This window comes from Hyaena hyaena, unplaced genomic scaffold (genome assembly GCF_003009895.1).
Source record: "Hyaena hyaena isolate Hyena2069 unplaced genomic scaffold, ASM300989v1 scaffold_102, whole genome shotgun sequence".
NCBI classification, from domain to species: domain Eukaryota; kingdom Metazoa; phylum Chordata; class Mammalia; order Carnivora; family Hyaenidae; genus Hyaena; species Hyaena hyaena.
Genome location: NW_024080734.1, coordinates 2367320 through 2389398, shown reverse-complemented (window position 1 = coordinate 2389398; position 22079 = coordinate 2367320). Strand labels below are relative to the sequence as shown.

Below are 22079 nucleotides of genomic sequence, written 5' to 3'. Positions count from 1 at the left end.
TAAGTATTTCTCGGTGTCCCAACCCCATGCTTATTAGCCTGTGTGAGTGTTTTGAATATGGTAGATGTTTTTATTTTTTATCCAAATTGATAATCAGCTGACGTTAATATTCCAGTTTGAACAAAGGAAGTGATATGAATAACCTTGGAAGAAAACATTCATTAAGTATGCTTTCAATCTTCCCAGGGGAAGTCCTGGTAATTATAATGCAATTTATGCTTTACAAAGAAATCAGCCATTAATACCTTCTTTTAAACCAGAAATGATTTTTTTCTCTCCCCTGAGCTATCTGGTTGTAAACTTTATACCCCTTTTGTTCTTCCTTTTTAACCCATAGCTTCTCTGTAACAGATTGACTACTTGGGGCTAAATAAAACCCCTCAGTCATTTTTGTGGTGATTGTGCAAATAAGGTTCATCTATAAGCCAGGAGCCAGAGCAGCTGGTAAGCTTGTTGTCTCCAGTTTGTGGTGTCTTTGGCAAAGGGCTTTTGGCTAAGTATTTAGGAAACTGCTCTCAAATACTGTGTTGGGGTGAATTGGGCTTAGAGATCTGTTTTTTGCTTTTTGTGGTTGTTGTGAAGGTCGCGGATTCATTTCTTTAAAAGATATCCCAGCACAAGTTGAATGTCCCCTTAACTTGGTCCAAACATTAATAATATTAGTAAATTTGAAATCTCTGTGCTTTTTTTTTTTTCAAGTTTATTTATTTTGAGAGTGAGAAAGTGAGCACTAGCAGAAGAAGGGGAGAGGGAGAATCCCAGGCAGGGAGCCATCAGCAGGGAGCCTGATGCAGGGCTCCGTCTCACGAATCATGAAATCATGACCTGAGCTGAAATCAAGAGCCGGACGCTTAAGCGACTGCACAACCCAGGCACCCCTCTTTTCCTTTATCTTTTAATGAAAGTGTGAATTAGGTATGAAATGACTTAGAAAACATGAGGGTAAGAAGCGAGGTTCCTGGTTAAGGTAAAGGTGAGGTTAAGACCAAATAATTGGTCGTGGCCCTTGATGATGATCTTTGATGAGCAGCTGGCAGTGATTGGCCTTATATATTTGTCCTCTCTCGCGTGGCAGGCTAGCAAGAGGCTTGAGCATTTTGCAAGGTGCAAATAAAAATGCATTCATTGAGCTGACTCTCGTATTCCTATCTTCTCTTCCTGAAGGTGCACTTACAGAGTGCTATGATGAACTGGGAAACAGGTATCAGCTTCCTGTCTACTGCTTGGCCCCACCCATCAACATGATCGAGGAAAAGAGCGACATAGAGACTCTGGATATTCCCGAGCCACCGCCTAATTCTGGCTATGAATGTCAGCTCCGTTTGCGCCTCTCCACAGGCAAAGACCTCAAACTTGTGGTCCGCAGCACGGACACCGTGTACCACATGAAGAGGAGGCTGCGTGCGGCAGAAGGAGTGGAGCCGAGTAGCCAGCGGTGGTTCTTCTCTGGCAGACCTCTCACCGACAGAATGAAGTTGGAGGAGCTGAAGATCCCAAAGGACTATGTCGTACAGGTTATAATGAGCCAGCCTTCGCAAACCCCAACACCAGTTGAGAACTGATTGGTCCTACTGGCTGGTCCGCAGATCCCTCCCGCCCCTTTTTATTACGGTTGTTGTCATTTCCTACCCTATGACGTGAAATTTATTTTCACTGCTCTGAATTCCGTATGAATGGATTTAGTTCTGAGGAATTACCAGTGAAAAATTCCATCTGTGATGGAGCCCAACAAAAATAATTAATAAAACACAAAAAGCCAGGCTTTGAGACTCATGTAATTACAGTTCCTAATTTGAAAGGCAGTTAAAAAATAGATGACCGTTTATTTTAAAATACCCAACAACAATGTAATGACTATATTTAAACAATTTGGACTGTAAATAGAATGTTATGTCCATGAAGAAAACAGCACCAAGCACCTTGTGAATACAGAATAAAAAAAAAAAAAAATTCCAGAAATCGTCAATAACAGTTATAAAACTTGAGCTTTTTAAAATGGAAACTGAAAAGAGCAGTATTCAAGGTTCACTTCTATTCTGGTCGTAATTCTTTGCTCAATTAGTATTTAGCCGTAAAGGAGTAGAGACTGGCAAATTGTGTTTTAGCATTGCTTTCCCCATCCCCATATCTTGAGCTCCTTATTTACATTCACACTAAATTTTGGTGCCTTCCGACACATTGCTGGCGGGCACCCTTCTGGAACACTAGGCAATAATTTAGTCAGTGCGGTCAGATCTCTGATTTTCAGCTGATACTCAGTTGAAAAGTCACTTGTCCATTTTCTGCACAGATAGTTTGAAATGTCTCTATGACGAAGCTGTTTTTATATCCAGGCCCAGAAGGTCACTACTATGTAATACCTTCAGCTCATCTACCTATTCTGCTTGGGACTTTGCAGCATGTGCCCCCAGATGCACCGGGCCAGGGAATGCAAGGAATCCAGGGCAAGCTTCCCCACTATAAGATTATAAAGTAAATTCTCTCTTCTCCCCCAGTCTGCAGGAAGGGTATACAGAAAACCCATTGTATCTGTGCCTGGGAGAATTGTGCCTATTTTCAGTCTTTAAGAGAAAATTTCAACTCCTAATTTACGAGTATGTTTACGGACAGGGCATCACTTAAACATCAGCAGTGAGACCAAATTATGATATATTGCTTTATATGTTAGTGCTTTCCAGTTACCTCTACTTGTGGTGGATGACAGTTTTCCTCTCATCTTTCCTAGCAAAGAGTCCAATTAAGAACCATCTGCAGATTAGATGAGAAGACTAAAAAATCCGATAAGAGCGCCTGATTCTCTCGTATATGACTGGAATAAAGCTACCAAGGATTATATTTAATTTGAGCCTTTTCTAAGTTAGTTCCAGAAGTGAGAAGGGGGCTATCCCATAATCGCTGTAGCCCTGAGCCTCAGTGAGATGGCAAAGTAGAGGCAGGAAGGTGCATAGACTGCTCTCCGTTGAGAAATGATCAGACCTCCACACCTATTTGGATGAGAAGCACTATTATTAATTTTAATGGCAACATGAAACTGCTAATTAGTTTAAATGTAAAGTTTAAAATGGTATTAAACTTCCTATAGCCTGATTAGATATAATATCTGTCATTGTAACTTATCCTGTTTCTGAGAGCTTTAACTACTTCCCTTTCTTTATGCAATCATTTTAAAGATTGTGGCTACATTTAATTTAGGATTGCTGATAATCGAATCTAAATTCAAGAGACGATAGCAGCGTTCATTCTGAAGGAGTATTTTTATATTTGAAGGTGGAGGTTTGAGGGCATTTGAATATAACGCCCCTGTCATCAAAGAGTTTCTTTGTCATTTGTGGGCCACATTGACTAATAGCAACATCTCTCAAAGTTTGACAACTGGAAAAGTGTTCAAACCTATTTTTTTAAGTTAAATTGGGTGATATCAATAATCTATGGTTGGTAAGAAGTTTTTTTGTTTGTTTAGAAATTGAGCTCTCTTAAGAATTTATTTTGTTTTAAAGGAAAATATACTTTGCGTAACAATTTTCTGGGCATGTTTAACTAACCTGGATGAGAAAACTATGGTGCTGTTTAATGTAAATAGATTGATATAAGATTGGACCAATACTTGATGTGTACAATTTTAGTATGTAGGGTTTTTGTGCTTTTTTAAAAAAAAAATGTTCAATTTTCCTCTTTGTCTTGGCTTTTATTCTGGGTTTTTGTTATTCTCTACAGAAGGGTAATCTGCCTCTATCTAATAAAACCTCTAAATAGGATTTTCTTCTTTTGAAAACCTTACCTCAATAAATAACAAGTTCATTATCACCAGACTTAGGCTCTGCTATGCCAAACCATATATAGTCATTTATAGATATGCTTTATCTTTCACGTTGAAATCTTGGTCTGAAATAGGCTGTTGTGTTCTTTTTTGGTTTTTTTTTTGTTTTTTTCTTTTTTCTTTTTTAGAGCTAGAGTGGGAGTAGGGGAGAGGGGCAAAGAGAGAGAGAATCTTAAGCAGCCTTCATGCTCCGTGCAGAGCTATGGAGCCTGACTTGGGGCTTGATTCCATGACCATGAGCTCATAACCTGAGCTGAAATCAGGAGTCAGACGCTCAATTGACTGAGCCAGCCAGGCTCCCCAGCTGCTGTTGGTTTTTTTGTGGGGGGGCGGGTGTTGGCTATTTTTGAGTCATGCTGTAAATCAGAACTTTTCTGGAAACAGTCAGTTCATTTCTTATCCGTTTTGGGTCAAAGCGGCAGGTTTTGATATTCATTCATTTATTTATTGTTTTTTTTTTAATGTTTTATTCATTTTTAGGAGAGAGTGAGAGAGAGAGCGTGAGCAGGGGAGGGTCAGAGAGAGGGGGAGACACAGACTCTGAAACGGGCTCCAGGCTCTGAACTGGCAGTCAGCACAGAGCCCGAAGCGGGGCTCAAACCCACGAACCGTGAGATCATGACCTAAGTGAAAGTCAGACGCTTAACCGACTAAGCCACCCAGGCGCCCCTATTGTTTTTTAATGTTTATTTTTGAGAGAGAGAGAGAGCATGACCATGGGAGGGGCAGAGAGAGAGGAAGACACAGAATCCGATGCAGGCTCCAGGCTCTGAGCTGTCAGCACAGAGCCCAACACAGAGCTCGAACCCACAAACCATGAGATCATGACCTGAGCCAGACGCTTAACCAAATGAGCCACCCAGGCAGGCACCCTAACACCAGGTCCCCCAATAATTTTATATTTAAAATAGGCGATAAATATGCATTGGGGGGATCCAAACATACCAAAGTAAAGTCTCTCTACTCCCTGGATATAACAACTCTTACCACTTTTCTGGGTATCTTTGAAGATACTCTAGCCAGCAGTTCCTCAGTGTGAACATGCATCAGAATTACCTAGATGGCATATTGAAACATAAATGGCTGGACTTTTCTCCTGGGGGTTCCATGTTAGCAGGGCTGAGTGGGCCACAGTAGTTTGGTTTTCTGAACATTCCCAGGTGCTGTCGCTGCTGGTCATGGTTCACACCATGAGAACCACTGTTCTGCCTAGAATATATTCACCCACCCTACCTTTTTTTTTTTTTTTCATAAATACATATAGTATTGTGCACTTTGATTTCTCTTTAAAATGATGAATCTTGGATCTGCATCATCCTTCTCATGGCTACACCAGTATCTGTCATCTGGGGTACCAGACTTAATTTTGGTCAGTATGGCTATTTGCAATCTTGCTACCGTAAACCACGCTGCTGTGAAATGTTCTTCTCTGATAGTTCTATCTTGGTGTCTATGTCCGTCTATAGAATGCACTCCTGAAGAGAGAATTGCTAGATCAGAGTCTGTACGTGTAGAGAGTAGAAGTACAATTGCCTTCCAAATAGATTTTACCAGTTTAACACTATAGCAATGTGACTGCTCTTATTTTCCTATATACCCTAACCAGCATTTTGACCTTTGACAATCTCAGCGAATTATCTGTGTCCTGTGGTCCTACTTTGTATATGTGCTTTGAAGTTTAGCATTTTACTCTAGAGATTAGGCCTTTTTTTTCTCCCTGCAAATTGTTTGCTCATATTTCTGGTGCATTTTATTCTTTATCCTCTTAATTTGTAAATATTAAGGAAATTAGTCATTCTCTATCATGTATTACCATTTGTTTTTGGTTTTGTGTTATTTACCTTGCACATATTTTAAGTTTTCCTTGGTTGGATCTATCAGTCTTGTGCTGTATGGCTTCTGGGTTTTCTTCTTTACTTCAAAAAGTCTTACCCACCTGGATTATAAATTTTTTTTTTCTCATGTTTTTAATATGTTTTGTGGTTTCATTATCTGGAATTTTTTTGGTGCAAGGAATAGAGTAGTAGCCCAGATTTGTTCGTTTCCTTGTTTTGGGGTAGGTAGGTAGTTAATCCCACTTTTCCTGATTCTACTTATTGAATGATTTTCATCATTCTTTTTCCCATTGATGTGGGGAAAAATCACTCTTATTTTATGACTTTTGTTTTAAGTTTGTTTACTTTTAGAGAGAGAGCATGTACATGCATGAGCAGGGGCAGGGCAGAGAGAAAGGAAAAGAGAATCCCAAGCAGGCTCCACACAGTGCAGATCCTGACGCCAGGCTCAATCCCACAAACTGAAATCATGACTGGAGCTGATAACCCAAAGTCGGTTGCTTGGGGCACCTGGGTGGCTCAGTCAGTTAAGCGTCTGACTTCAGCTCCGGTTATGATCTCGCAGTTTGTGAGTTTGAGCCCCGCACTGGGCTCTCCCCTGTTGGTGAGGAGCCCACTTCAGATCCTCTGTCTCGGTCTTTGCCCCTCCCCTGCTCATCCTCTCTCAAAAATAAACAAACATTAAAAAGAAAAAAAAAACCTCAGTTGCTTCACCGACTGACCACTCAGGCGCCTATTTGTTTGCTTGCGTATTTGTTTCTTAATTACAGAGAGAGCATAAGCTGGGCCGGGGCAGAGGGAGAATTTCAAGCAGGCTCCACACCCAACGCAGAGTCGCAAACGACTGTGAAATCATGAGGACTCTGACATTTAACTGACTGAGCCACTCAGGGGCCCCTGTTCACAGTTTTTAAGATTATACTTTTTAAATGGTCTTTTCTTATTAATTGAACAAAGCAGCAAATATATCTGTGTCCACCTCCAACTCTCAAATGCTGTGATTTAGGACTTTTATTTACAGAAAAGGAAAAAAGAGGAGTGTGGCTGATAACCTCCTTTGGAGTAACTGTTGTGATTTCCGTTCTCTGGCTCTGTGAAGGGTGTTCATGTAGGTGACCTCATTTCGGCAGGTGTTGCCACAGTTGATTTGGCCTTTTCTAGTCTTTGTCTTCGGCATGAGGCAAGTGAAAATACGTGAGAGCTACGGACTTATGGAAGAGAAATGATTTCACTTTTGCTTAGCTTCCTCTAAAATTCTTTCCTCTCGGGGCACCTGGATGACTCAGTCGATTAAGTGTCAGACTGTGGCTCAGATCACGATCTCACGGTTCGTGAGTTTGAGCCCCGCATCAGGCTCTCTGCTGTCAGCATGGACCCCGCTTAAGATCCTCTGTTCCCCGTTCTCTCTGCCCTTTCCCCACTCACACTCCTTCTCAAAAATAAATAAAAATAAAATTCTTGCGGGCCGCCTAGGTGGCTCAGTTGGTTAAGCGTCCAACTTCGGCTCAGGTCATGATCTCACGGTTCGTGGGTTCGAGCCCCGTGTCGGGCTCTGTGCTGACAGCCGCCTCAGAGCCTGGCGCTTGTTTCAGATTCTGTGTCTCCCTCTCTCTCTGACCCTCCCCTGCTCATGCTGTGTCTCTGTCTCTCAGAAATTTAAAAAAGTCTTTTCCTTACAGGTGGAGGCACTTTGCCAACTGCCAATTTGAAGTGTCTTGCATCCGGGTGATTTTAGCATAAGGATTGAGAGAATCGAAACGATTCTGAGAGTATTGGACAAGTTACAAACACTTGGAAGAGCATATTGTCTTTCAGCTGCTTAGCTCCAGCCAGTGTTTGAAATTACTTGGATATACAGGGAGCACAGGAGCAGTGTTGATCTGAAAAGCAGCAATAGAACTGGGACAGGTCCACAAAGTGGTTACTTCACGTTACAGTACTGTGAGGTCAAGAAGTTATTAAAGTATCAACTTGCTGATCGAAGAGCACTTATTTGAACCTTTCATGTGTAAAAGTCAGTGTCAAGATAATCCACTTCGATCTACATTTATTTTTAGGCATGTTAACGGCTGCAATTACTTATATTCTACTTTCAGATCCATTTATTTATTCAAAGAAGACTGGGGCTCACATTAACTTGAGATGACATTTTCCTTGTGAGCGGAGCCTTTTTCCCTTTCTTTTTCTTTTTCTCTTCCTCTTTCTCTGCTTTCTGCCTCTCCTGGTATTTGTCCATGGTGAAGATAGTAAACAGCTTAAATTCCTTGTAATTAAGACGCTTTTGTTGGGGGAAAGAAAGAAAAATTATTTCAGGAAGGATTTGATACTCTGTTTCAGATGACTGCAGGATTGTAATCATTTCTCATTTAAAAACTTGGAAACTTGAAGAGGCTCAGTAATTAGGACATAATTACAGTCTGATTGTCATCTAGGAGCCGGGAACAGAGAGTGTGTTTTAGACTCTAAAGGAACCGTGGGTCACTTTCCTACTTCTGCATCTCGTCCAGACACTTGAGGCTGGCATCTGAGCTTCTACATAGTCTGATCCATCTCTTTCCACCTTAGCCCCCACTCACTTCCCCGACATAGACTCCCTCTTTAAAGAGGCAGAATTCTGGGTCTTTACCACGCTTGTTTTCTCTTAGGAGTTTGCTCATGTGCTCCCACCATAGTACTTAACTCTATAAGCCCTTTCCCCAATGTCACCTCCTGCCATTATAGATTTACTTCTCTGAACTTCTAAACAAAATCTTCTCTAACCTTCTGTAATTTTGCATCTCTCTCCTAAAACACTTGTTCGGTCCTCTCTCTTCACAGGCCTACAAATCTCTTTGGGTTTCTCTCTGATCCCAGGGCTACGACGTGCTCCAACAGGATTTCCCCGTCCGCCTCCCCACCGTGTCTATTATCGGTAGCAGGACATTGTCTTTGCCTTTGGGCAGAGAGGCTGCCAGGTCCCACCTAGGGAATCTGCGCTTACACGGTCACCTGTGATGTCAAAGTCGTGGTAGAGCTCTTTGAGTTCCTGTTTGCTAATATTGAAGAGAAAGTTGTACATGTGGAAGTTTTCTGGGCCGATTCTCAGCTGCCCGTCCAGATCCAGCAGCTCAAAAACAGGCCGGGAATGGCGGAAGATAAATTGCTCTTCCAGGTGGTTCTGTTGAGACAAAAAACGTAATAAAATAAATAGCATTGTTGGTGCTACTTTCTAAACTTGGCTGCATTAAGACTAGTATATTCACTTACCCATTTCCTGGAGAACTAAAAGCAAAAGGCAAAGGGGCACCTGGGTGACTCAGTTAAGCGTCTGACCCTTAATCTCAGCTCAGGTCTTGATCTCAAGATCATGAGTTCAAGCCCGCATTGGGCTCAGTGCTGCGGGTGAAGCCTACTTAAAAACGAAAAAACCGAAAGGCGACATCTTAGCAGCTCAGGGTTGAAAGCCTTCTAGGGTCACAGCAGCAAGTCCTGCTTCAGCATCTGCTTTCAGGTGAACTTAAGCCACCTGTATGATCAATGCTGCTAGATAGAACCCTTGACACTAGAAGGCATTTTTAGGGAAAATCCACTCGGAAACATCACGACAAGGTGTTAAGATGATGAACACCGAAGTTTCCTTCCCTACTGGGAAGAGATAAAAGCACACTGGAAGTATTTGTAAGGTAAGGTGGGAACCCAGAGAAGAGCGTTTCTCATATCCCTTTCATCCCCTTCAGAAAGTTCTGAGAAAAGGGATCATTGAGAGAGTGGGGCACTTGGGATTGCTGGTGACTCGTAAAGAAGGGCAAGGATGGGCATGCCAAGGAGGGAAGCGAGAGGGTGAGATCTACCTTCAGAAAGAGGCTGTGGGCGGGCTAAAGATGGGCAGGGGCATCAGGCGGGGGAGGCTGGCTAACTCAGGAATTTCTCGGTTATAAGCGGACAGTTCAGGAGCCAAAACTAGTTCTCTCCACATTTTTCTCTTCCTGGAGTGAAAGGAAGGCAAATCCTGATGCAGTCTTAGCTCATCACAAGTTCACCTTCAGCAAGATGGCGGCGGCCGCCAAGCTCTGCGTCCTCTGCCCAAGATCCTGACTTGTTCCTCACCTGCTGGGCCAGCAGTATGCAGACCAACATGTAGAACTGGTCAAAACCGATCTCGCCCATCGCATTCCAGTCCAGCATGTTAAACACGATCATGATCTGTGGCCGTTTCCAGTTCGTCACGTGATGAAGGAAGTGGTAAAACAGCACATCTGTTAAGGTGGGGAGATGTGGAGACGGGTTGCTCTGAAACTGTTCCACATGCTAAACCAGGGGGAGCCACAGAAACGGTAGCAATTGTTGGAAGCTTGCTGACATGAGGAGAGTCACGAGGACGCTGTTTCTGGCTCCGTCACTGCTCCCTGCACAGTCCCCCAAACCCTAATTGCCCTTGAGCTGGGTGCCAAAGCACCATGGCCAGATTTGTGGAGAATGAGATAGTAGATCGGGCTTGATTCTCCACCTCAGCCCATGTGCTCGACTGAGTGTCTCAGGTGTGGGTCCATAACCAGTAAAAGGCGTGGAGTATTCTTCCTACGTGGATGAGGTTAATTCTCACTGGGAACCTAGGATACTTTCTTGGGGAAGCTGACATCTTGAATGGGTCTTTCACTTGAGGTCATTAAAATGAGAAATTTAAAAATCCTTGTTATAAAGTTACCAGGGAGCATGGGTGGCCCAGTCAGTTAAGTGCCTGACTTTTGATTTTGGCTCAGGTCATGATCTCGGGGATGGGATCGAGCCCTGGATCGGGCTCCACACTGAGTATGGAGACTGCTTAAGATTCTCTCTCTCTCTCTCTCTCTCTCTCTCTCTCCCCCCCTCTGCCCCTCCCCTGTTCACGCATCCATTCTCTCTCTCTCTCAAGAAAAAAAAAATGTCAGTATTCCTCATGCTTATATAAAGCAAATGCATTTGGCTATGGGGGAAAGAGAAATCATTGAACACATTAGGTTCTAGGTGCTTTAAATGCCACATTTCATCAAAGCCTGACGACCCTACAGGGAAAGTGGTATCACACTCTTTTATAATAAGTCTCAGATAGTAACTAGTCTATTTCAGTACTTCCCTAACTGTAATGAGCATACCATTCACTTGAGAATCTTGTAAAAATACAGATTCTGATTCAAGAAATCTGGTGTTGGACTGAATTTACATTTTTTTAAAGTTTATTTATTTTGAGAGTGAGAACGAGCATGCACGCATGAGTGGGGGAGAGGAAGAGGAAGAGAGAATCCCAAGCAGGCTCTGAGCTGTCAGTGCAGAGCTTGATACATGGCTCGATCTCATGAACTGTGAGATTATGACCTGAGCGGAGATCAGAGTCAGACATTTAACCCACTGAACCACTGCCATGCTCTTTCCACAGTGATGCCATATCTTCTACAGATTAGTTAATACACATGTGTTCAATCACAGAGAAAAAATAATGTAATTTAAGAAAGCAGAAATGGTTTTTCCCAGAAATTCTGCTCACTAGTCATCTGTCTCAGGGAGTAGAAGATGGAAGAAACCAACATGGGGACACATTTATATAACAGCACGTGGCTTACAGAGTGTATATGCAAATCCCCCGTGGTACTCAGGGATTTTGAAGTGTAACTTTGTGACTAGGTGACATCCCTTTACCCAGTGATTATGGAAATGATCTGTTGCATAAAATACGGTTCTAATAAATACATAAAACATCTGCGTAGTTTGGAGTCCCAGCTGAAGCAAGCTAAGAGCATAGTGAACCAGTCATCACAATGTCATGATTTTTTTAAGCAATTTTTTAATAGTTTGAGAAAGTACACAGGACAGGGGGAGAGAGAGACTCCCAGGAGGCTCCGCACCAGCAGCGTGGAGCCTGAGGCGGGGCTCAAACTCATAAACCGCAAGATCATGACTTGAGCCAAAACCAAGAGTCAGACTCCTGACGACTGAGCCACCCAGGCGCCCTCACATTGTCATGATTTGAGAAGAATCTGATGGTCTCTTGATATTACCTCCCCACGCCCCACCAAGTATGAACATGTGGGAATAGCACACCGTGTGTATATACACAGCGATTTTTGTATAGTTGCTCCTGGAGAAGTGTTTTAGTGTGGGGCATAGTAGCTACTTAACAAATAGTGTTTTTCAAGCAATCGGCTCAGGGCGCCTGGGTGGCTCCGTCAGTTGAGCCTCCAACTTTGGCTCAGGTCATGATCTCATAGTTCGTGGGTTCGAGCCCTGCGTCAGGCTCTGTGCTGACAGCTGGGAGCCTGGAACCTGCTTGGATTCTGAGTCTCCTCCTCTCTCTCTCTCTCTCTCTCTCTCTCTCTCTCTGACCCTTCCTCACATGTGCGCTCTCAAAAATAAATAAATAAATAGAAAACATTTAAAAAAAAAAAAAGGCAGCTGGCTCTGGCTCACTCAAGCCTCCAAAGCCTTATGTCCCTGCCTCCCTGGAAGGCAAAAAGGCTGTATGTTCACTCTTTCAGCTCACTATCCAGTCCCTTGGTGACCAGAAGATAGGAGGATGATTTGATCTCTCAGGCATTGCGTCATCAGGGAGTGATTTAGTTACTAGGGAGATCAGACTTCTCAGCAAACACTCTGGTGAGACTACGAGCAAGCCTAGGCTTTGGGATCAGAAAGCCCTGGATTTCAGTCCCAGCTTTTCTGTTTACGGCGAGGTGCCCTACACTTGCCTTATCTAGGTCTGGGTTAGTGCAGGGATTTGGTGGCCTACTGTGTGTACCTCTGTATGTAGAGAAAAACTGAGACATGAACTTATGAGAAAATGAAGGATGTCTTTTAAGCATGTTTTAAAGATTGTATAAACTCTTACAGATCTTTACAGAGAAAACACCTTATTCACAAACAGCATTTATTTCCTTCAGCTCATGATGAATGGTTAGGATACTTTATTTATACCTGGTCCTTAAGAACAAAACAAAACAAAGCAAACTTAAAGTATTTTAATTGGTCTACTATTAGTTCATGCATTCAAAGGCAGGGTCGAGATCATCAGCACTTCGCAGTCACTCTCAAGTACCAGGAATTAGGGATCCTGCAGATTATTGATTCAAACCTTCCATTAGACAGATGAGGGATCTTGTCAGGGGGTCTCAAGGGTTAATGCCTGAATGGGGCTCAGCCCCAGGAATAATTACAACAATAACAAACACTAAGTTCTTACCAGTTTCCATATATTATCTCATTTCTTTTTTTTTTTTTTTTTTTTTTTTTTTTGCCCCAAGCATGAGATGGGCTTTATCACCAGAAGCCCCTTTATGGATGAGGAAAATGACACTTACAGAGCATGATGATACCTTCTGCACACCACCAAGGAGCTGGCGCCAGGATTTCACCTCCCAGCCAGCAACCTTCTCCTCCCTCACTCAACTGCCCCCAGCCTCAAGTCTCAGTAGGCGATTCCTCCCTGCTCCATCGAGAGGGTAAGTTATGGCTCTGCTATTCAGGCAGTTCCCGGCTCCGCAAGTGTTCCTGCACATCAGTTACAAACCAGGTAATATCTCAGAGGGGACGTGGCTGAAAGCACTGACCATTCAAGGTGTTGTTGCGATGCACGTCAAGAAGGTGAAAATATTCCACCAAGATCTTCACGTTCCTCACGGATAACAGGCAGTATAGCTTGTCCAGATAGAGGTACCACAGAAACGAGCCCTCCTTCAGTTTCATTGTGGCGCTCTTGAGGCTGAAGGCGCGGGCGGCCTGGAACAGAGCAGGGTTCTGGAACTAGAATGTTAGGTCAGGAGAGGCTCTGGGCGTAGGCAGAAGCATCACAGGAAGCAGGCAGTAAAAAATTCACATTGCTTCCTCCCAGTCCTCTGGCCTTGCTGTTAGTACTTACGGTCTTAAACCTCTCGTTACCTTGATTTTCCTCTGCCACTAACATATAACCAGTTCTAACCTAAAATCACAGCCTGTTCAGAAATGAATGCGAGAACACTCTCTGCTTCCACATGGGAACTTGTGCTATGTGGCTGAGTGCTTCTCAGAGGAGTAGTTATAACCTACGTGCTTTTATTAGAAAACAAGGAAAATGGAAGACCACATGAAACAGTACTGAAGTAACCTAGTGTAAATGCAGTAAAATAGAACCAAAGAGAGAAGGAATTTTTTAAAGACCAAAGCGCAAATCATTGAGCCAGGAAACAAAGCAGTAAACTCGATTAGTATAATTTGGACCTATTTTTAAAAAACATTTTCTAATTAGTATTTTTTTAAAGCAGACTTTATGCCCAACGTGGGGCTCAAATTCATCACCCTGAGATCAAGAGTCACATGCTCCAGAGGCACCTGGGTGGCTCAGTCGGTTGGGCATCTGACTTCAGCTTGGGTCATGAGCTCACGGTCTGTGACTTGAAGCCCTGTGTCCCGGCTCTGTGCTCACAGCTCAGAGCCTGGAGCCTGCTTCGGATTCTGTCTCTCTCTCTCTCTCAAAACAAAATAAAGACACACACACACACACACACACACACACACACACACACACACAAATTTTTAAAAAAGAGTCACATGCTGCACCGACTGAGCCAGCCAGGCTCCCCAGGACCTGTTTTTTCTTTTACATGATTTATAATGGAATACTTTCAACTACTGTCTATCACAAAGTAGAGAGATTGGTATAATAATCCTACATGTAATCATCATCCAACCTCAACAATTACCAACTCAGGGTCAACCTCATTTCATCTATATTCCCCCCACCTCCAGCCACCCACCATCACCACCATCACTGGATTACTTTGAAGCAAATCCCAGACATAACTTCTCACCTATAAAGATTTGAATATATATTTCAAAAAGAGAGTGACTCTTTTTTTAACGTAATCACCTATCACTTCTATACCTAAAACCAAACATCATTCCTTAGTGTAATCAAATATCCACTCAGCATTCAAAGTTTCCTAATTTTCTCGGGGCGCCTGGGTGGCTCAGTCAGGTGAGCATCCAACTTCGGCTCAGGTCATGATCTCACGGTTCGTGGGTTTGAGCCCTCAGAGCCTGGAGACTGTTTCAGATTATGTTTCTCTCTCTGACCCTCACCTGCTAACGCTGTCTCTCTCTCTCAGAAATAAATAAAAACATTAAAAAAAATAGCAAAAAAATTTTTCCAATTTTCTCTAATGTTTTAAATGTTTCTTTATTTAAAAAAATTTTTTTAAACAAATTTTAATTTATTTGGGAGAAAAAGAGAATCCCAAGCTGAGCATGGATCCCGACACAGGGCTTGATCCCACAACTGTGGGACCAGGACCTGAGCCGAAATCAAGAGTGAGGGGCGCCTGGGTGGCTTAGTCGGTTAAGCGTCCGACTTTCGCTTGGGTCATGATCTCGCGGTTCGTGGGTTCGAGCCCCGCGTCGGGCTCTGTGCTGACTGCCAGCTCAGAGCCTGGAGCCTGTTTCAGTCTGTGACTCCCTCTCTCTCTGACTCTCCCCTGCTCACGCTGTCTCTCTCTCTCTCCTAGAAATAAATAAAAATATTAAAAAAAAAAGAAAGAAACAAACAAAATCAAGAGTGAGACACTCAACCAACTGAACCACCCAGGTGCCCCTCTTTTACATTTTTAATAGATGATTTACTTAAGTCAGGAACCCAAGCACATCTAAGTATTACATTAGTCTGTTTCTTAATATCTTTAGGTTCCTCCTTTCTTTCTTTTTCCTGACATTTATTTGCTGAAGAATCCAGATTGTTGTGTAAGAGAGAATGTTCTGGTTTTTGCAGATTTTCTCTCTAATGTGTTCACACATCCCTCTGTCTCCTGTATTTTCTATAAACTCATTGTTAGGCCCAGCAAGAAAGCTGGTTTTAGGAAAAGACCAATAAACACAGATAAACTTTTGGCAAGTGTGATAAAAAGAAAGATTTCTAAAACTGAGAATGAGGAAGGGAACAATTATTGATGTGGAAGAGATCAAAATACATATAAGAATACTATACACAACTCTTTAAAAAGCTGAATTGGGGGTGCCCGGCTGGCTCTGGATCTCTGGGTTGTGGGTTTGAGCCCCATGTTGGGGCTTAAAAATAAAATCCCCAAAAGCTGAAATATCTCTGTCCCATAAATATACACTGTGAGCCACAAATACGAGTCATACATGTAATTTGAAATTTTCTAGTAGCTACATTTTAAAAATGTTTTTAAAAAATATTTATTTTTGAGAAAAAGAGAGAGAGCAGGGGAGGGGCAGAGAGAGAGGTAGACATAGAATCTGAAGCAGGCTCCAGGCTCTGAGCTTGTTAGCACAGAGCTCAATATGGGGCTCAAACTCACGAGCAGTGAGACCATGACCTGAGCCAAAGTTGGATGCTTAACCAACTGAGCCACCCAGGTGCCCCTCTAGTAGCTATATTTAAAAAAAAGAAAAAAAGTAAAAAGAAGTGAAATTCATTTTGATAACATTTAACCCAGGGTGTCTGAAATGTTACCATTTCAATTTGTAACCAATAGACTCTTTAGTTACTTTACAATTCTTTTTTGAGCTTTGTTGAGATACAATTGACATATGACATTATGTGAGTTTAATTTTTTTTTTAATGTTTATTTAGTTTTGAGAAAGCACAAATTGGGGAGGGGCAGGAGAGGGAAACAGGATCTGAAGCAGGCTTTGCGCTGACAGCAGCAAGCCCTATGTTGGGGCTCAAACACATGACTATAAGATCATGACCTGAGCTGAAGTCTGATACTCAACCAACTAAGCCACCCAGAAGTCAGACGCTTAGCTGACTGAGCCACCCAGGCGCCCAGAACATATGACTCTTGATCTTGGGGTTGTGAGGTCCAGCCCTACGTCGGGTGTAGAGTTTACTTTAAAAAAAAAAAAAAAGTGTACAACAGGCTTTACTATCCTTTTGGAGAATCACTAAGAGAAGAAACTCTCCAACCCATTTTATGTGTCTAATATTATCTTCATACTGACACATGGTAAATCAGTGTAGGAAAGGAAAGTTACAAATCTCAGCCATGAACATAAACACAATAATTCTAAGTACAACATTAGCAAACTAAACCCGTACACATAAAAATTGAGAAAAAGAACACCCTTAAGCAAATTCTTCAGGCACAGAAAAATAATCCCATGCGGAAACACAGAAATTCAGGAAGGGAACAAGAGCACCAGAAATCGAAAAGTGTGTGAGTAAATCTAAATGAGTATTTACCGTATACAACATTCAAAATAATGTCATACAAGGACTCTGGCTGCAGGTGCCCTCAGAACTCACCAGGAGCTACAAAGGGAACAATCTGCTGCTTCTGGAAGGAGGGAGAAGAAACCGTGTATATTTAACCTCATTTTCCCAGCACAGTAGTTAAAGTGAGTGCAGCTAGCTACTGTAACGCCTCCTGGAATAGCAGAACTCGTTTCCAATGCCATGGTAATTGGTAACTTTCAAGACCTGGTGCCCAGTCAGGTCAGCTAAGTTCCTGAGTGAGCACAGAAAAAAGACAAAGGACCTTTCTCTTTGCCCCGAGGTAAGAGCCGGAGATCTTTACCTGGGCCCTGGGAGGGAAGGGTTTTATTCTCCTCTCTCACAAGCATAAAGCTTTGGCTTTGAAGGTGGTTGCTTTTGCTACTTCTGGGGAAGGAGTAGAGGCCTTCTACTCATCTCCTGGCTGCCACCAGCCTCCTCCTGCACTCTGGCGTCAGCAAGAAGTCCCCCCCTTCCGTTGGCTGCCCTGCCCCCAATTTTTCTCACAACAGACCCGTGGGAAGGAGCTGGTGCGTATGTGTGACCACCCCTTGTTATCTGGGAATCCCGGCTATGCCATGCTGACACGGTAGCCCACATTTTGCCATGCTGCCACAACTTGACTTGCTTCTTTCTCCACCACTGGTATGGTGGCTGCCATTTTTAGCCATGTTCTGCTGAAGCGAAGCGGGTGGTGTTCGCCCTCTCTCTCCTTGTAGGAACTCGTTCCCCTTTAGGAGTCAGGTTGCCTTGTGACCTCAGTTCTCTGATATGCTCAAGAAAAGTAATAGTTTTGGAGATCATCCATTTTTTTCCCCAAGAGATGTGACATTCTTTGTAGCTTTCTCTGCGGTGAGTAAGAGATTGATAGTTGCTGTCAACTCCCAACTGGCGGAGGGCTCTGCTTTCATTGTAGCAGAATCTTGCCTATCCAAACGGATACAGTGGTTTTTACATACATTTCTCTGATGACCAATGATGCTGAGCATCTTGACATGTGCATAGTTGCCATCGGTGCACATTGTCTATTTTGTTTCACACATTGCCACAGATATTGACCTGAGGAGAGACATTTCCTGTCTTAGATCTAGAAAGCACTTCCCGAAGGAGCCACAGTATCATTTCATGAAAAATTGTATTTGGAGACCACATCTGGGCTCTGCTTAGCTTGTTTAGCCTGTGAGAACATTGACTTTCTGTTGTATTTCATGCCCTCTTTCTCCAAACTCTGTAGTTTAGGGTTTGGGCAAATGTCTTGAAGGCAAAAGCCTAGAATAAGATACCAGTATGGACTCACAGAATGGCTAGAATTAATGATGATAATGTGTTTGGAGCAATATCGTTTGTGGGAATGTGAAGTGATCTAACCACTGTGTAAAGTACTTGATTAGTTTCTTATAAAGTTAACCATGTACTTAGTATATGATCCAGCAATTGCACTCCTAGGGGCAACCAAGGAAAATGAAAATATATATCTATGCAGAGACATAGATACATGTACATAGCTGTTCACACCAGCTTTATTCATAACCAAAGACGAAACAACTCAAATGTCTATCAACAGCTGAATAGATAAACAAATTATGGTATATCCATACAGTGGAACACGACTCAGTAATAAATAAGAATGAACCACAAATATATGAGGGAAAAGAAGCCAGACTTCAAAGAGCACATTTTGGGGGCACCTGGGTGGCTCGGTAGGTTAAGTGTTCGACTCTTGGTTTTGGCTCAGGTCATGATCTCACGGTTCTTGAGATGGTGCCCCACATCAGGCTCCATGCTGACAGCACAGAACCTACTTGGGATTCTCTCTCTCCCTCTCTCTGCCTTCTCCTGCTCATGTTCTCTCCGTCTCTCTCCCTCAAAATAAACAAATTAATTTAAAAAAAGATTATGATTCCATCAGCAGTTGTTTGGGGCCAGGAGTGTGAATGGGGATTGACTGGTGAAGAAGCAGAAGGAATTTTCTCAGATGATGGACAAGTGGTATACCTTGACTCTGGTGACAGTTCCGTGGGTATATACATTTGTCGAAACACCTAGAACTGTATGCCTACAATGGGTGCATTTTTATTGAATGTAAATTAAACCTCGATAAAGTTGATTTTTTAAAATTATAAAAATTAGACACAAATAATTCAATCACATCAGTACTAAGCATTTTTGCTCAGCAGAAGACACTGTTTGCAAAGTTAATAGATGATAAATAGAAAAATATTTGCAATGTCTAAACCGAATAATAAACTGCAGTCAAAAAGTGAGACAGGAGGGGTGCCTGGCTATTGGTAGAGCTTGCAAGTCCTTTTTTTTTTTTTTTTTAATGTTTCATTTATTTATTTCTGAGAGAGAAAGAGAGAGAGAGAGAGAGAGAGAGAGAGAGAGAGAGTGAGCAGGAAAGGGGCAGAGAGAGAGGGAGACACAGAATCTGAAGCAGGCTCTAGGCTCTGAGCTGGCTGTCAGCACAGAGCCTGACTCAGGGCTGGAACCCACGAACCGTGAGATCATGACCTGAGCTGAAGTCGGACACTTAACCGACTGAGCCACCCAGGTGCCCCTAGCATGCAAGTCTTGCTCTTGGAGTTTTAAGTTCGAGCTCCAGGTCAGATGTATAGATTACATAAAAATAAAATCTTAAAAAAAAAAAAAGTTAAGAAATAATAGTAGTGAAACCGGCAAATCACTTAGGTAGTAATTAGTAAAGTGTGTTGTGCACACACACCAAAAATAGTTTGCAGACCAGGCACACTCAAACCAAAACATGGAATGAGGCTCAGGGGTATATTGTTAAAAAGCAGTTTATATGGAGTTGCAGCTCAAGCATCTGGAGGGGACCGTGGCCAACAGCGAACGCACCTTCATTGTCATCAAGTCTGATGGGGTCCAGGGCAGCCTCGTGGGAGGGATCATCAAACGTTTTGAGCAAAAGGGGTTCTGCCTCGTTGCTGTGAAATTAATTCAGGCTTCCAAAGACCTTCTCAAGGAACACTACATTGACCTGAAGGACTGTCCATTCTTTGCCGGCCTGGTGAAGTACATGCAGTCGGGGCCTGTGGTTGCCACGGTCTGGGAGGGGCTGAATGTGGTGAAGACAGGTCGGATGATACTCGGGTGATACTCGGGGAGACCACTCCTCTGGACTCCAAGCGCGGCACCATCTGTGGGGACTTCTGCATCCAAATCGGCAGGAACATTATCCACGGCAGTGACTCCGTGGAAAGCGCGAAGAAGGAGATGGGCTTGTGGTTTCCGCCGGAGGAGCTGGGGGATTACAAGAGCTGGGCTCAGAACTGGAGACCTCAGCGCCCTGCCCATCCCCTCCCCTCCCCCTCCGTCCCCCCACTCCGGGGAGCAGGGGGCCGGCTCTAGCAAAGCCGGTTCTTTTTGAGACCTTCCTTATGCTCCGGAGGGGAACTCTTGGAGCTGGGAATGCTCCCTGTACAGTATTATGTGCTACCATCGGATTAAAATGTTTCACCCCAACACAGGAAAAAAAAAGTTTATAGGGTGAGAAAGTAGTGACTATTTCTCACAGTGATTTGTTATTAGAATATTCTTTTTTTTTTTAATGTTTTTTATTTATTTCTAGGAGAGAGAGAGAGAGAGAGAGCGTGAGCAGGGGAGGGTCAGAGAGAGAGGGAGATACAGGCTGTGAAACAGGCTCCAGGCTCTGAGCTGGCAGTCAGCACAGAGCCCGACACGGGGCTTGAACCCACAAACCGCGAGATCATGACCTAAGCGAAAGTCGGACGCTTAACCGACTAAGCCACCCAGGCGTCCCTGTTATTAGAATATTCTTAAGTGATAAGGAATTGGTCAGTGGTGACCTCCTATCAACCTTGGGAAACAGTTCAGTTTGGTTGTGATTTCCAAAGGCAGATGCAAGAAATGACCCAGGTCAGGTTAGTCTTGCAAAATAAGCTAAATTAAACTTTGTATGACTAAAATGGTTCTGTCTGCTTGAAGAATTTTCAAGCCTGGTCTCCGTTTGTTTTTTAGTTTAACATTATCTTGATTTTAACACCAGATAAAGACAGCACAAGAAAAATATAGGCCCATTTGACTTGTGACCATAGATATGAAAATTCTAAGTATAGGATTTGCCAGGCAGGGGTGCCTGGGTGGCTCAGTCAGTTAAGCGTCCGACTTTGGCTCAGGTCATGATCTCACAGTCCGTGGGTTCGAGCCCTGCGTCAGGCTCTGTGCTGACCGCTCAGAGCCTGGAGCCTGTTTCGGATTCTGTGTCTCCCTCTCTCTGCCCGTCCCTTGCTCATGCTGTCTCTCTCTCTCAGAAATAAATTTAAAAAAAAAATTAAATGAAAAAAAAAATGATTTGCCAGGCAAAATACTTACCTTCCGGGAATGCAAGAATATTTTAATCCATGGAATTCACTATGTTTATAGGCTAGAGGAGAAAAATCATATGATTAATTATATGATTCACTTAAATGACAAATGCATCAAAATATTTGATAACGTTCCACTTTATAGATGATATAAAAACGATACACTATGATAAAAGTTTTTAGCAAATTAGCAATAGCAGGAAGCTTCTTTTTGTGTAAAGATCATTTGCCACCATTCTTTCATAAATATCTTACCTGGAGGAGACACTTTAAACCCTTTTCCATGAAATATTGGACAAGACAAGAACGCCCACCTTCACGGTTCTGGTGTAACTAACATACAGCTGGAGCCCCTAGCAAATGCTGTAGGGAAGGAAGGATAAGCAGTGAGAAATGTTAGGACTGTTGTAGTAGAGGCTGTACAAAGCCCTGTGACATCTCTCCACTTGGCGGTGTTTTCTTGTCCCTCAAGCAGGACGTGCTGGAAGTGCTGCCCAAGGGAACGGCCTTTGGCCTAGGACAGATGGGGCTTGGAGGAAAAATTCCCATTTCCTTGCCTCTCTCGTGGTTGACTCTGGTGTGTTGTATCCTGAGCTCTAGAACTCTCCAGTGAGATTTAGCCCCAGGTGGCTGCAGTAGTAAGCAGCAACAAAGTGCATCTTTCTTTCTTTCTTTTTTTTTTTGAAGTTTATTTTGAGAGAGTGGGGGAAGGGCAAGGGTGGGGGCGGTGAGAATCACAAGAAGGCTCCCTGCTGTTAGTGTGAAGCTCCATGCAGGGCTTGAACTCATGAACTGGGAGACCATGACCTGAGCCAAAGTCGGGTGCTTAACTGACAGAGCCACCCAGGCACCCCAAAGGGCATCTTTTA

At 43.1% G+C, this 22079-nt stretch overlaps 2 protein-coding genes and 1 pseudogene across 2 annotated transcripts in view; 2 read left to right on the top strand and 1 right to left on the bottom strand.

The window, feature by feature from the left end:
• The window catches only part of UBTD2 (ubiquitin domain containing 2), a 57364-nt gene extending 53696 nt beyond the window's left edge, over positions 1-3668 (top strand). The window contains exon 3 of the mRNA XM_039235755.1: positions 1165-3668. Within this exon, the coding sequence (XP_039091686.1) occupies positions 1165-1562 (398 nt within the window). The 3' untranslated portion in view covers positions 1563-3668. The remainder of the gene's footprint in view (positions 1-1164) is intronic.
• A 4066-nt stretch (positions 3669-7734) lies between these two features.
• On the bottom strand, positions 7735-13366 carry EFCAB9 (EF-hand calcium binding domain 9). The gene is made up of 4 exons (XM_039235757.1): positions 13209-13366; positions 9739-9887; positions 8633-8809; positions 7735-7930 (listed from the first exon to the last, which is right to left on the bottom strand). Exons 1-4 carry the CDS (start codon positions 13342-13344, stop codon positions 7763-7765), a joined length of 630 nt encoding a protein of 209 aa, XP_039091688.1. The 5' UTR covers positions 13345-13366; the 3' UTR covers positions 7735-7762.
• Positions 13367-19667: 6301 nt separating this feature from the next.
• LOC120234107 lies at positions 19668-20233 on the top strand (annotated as a pseudogene).
• The last annotated feature ends 1846 nt before the right edge of the window (positions 20234-22079 follow it).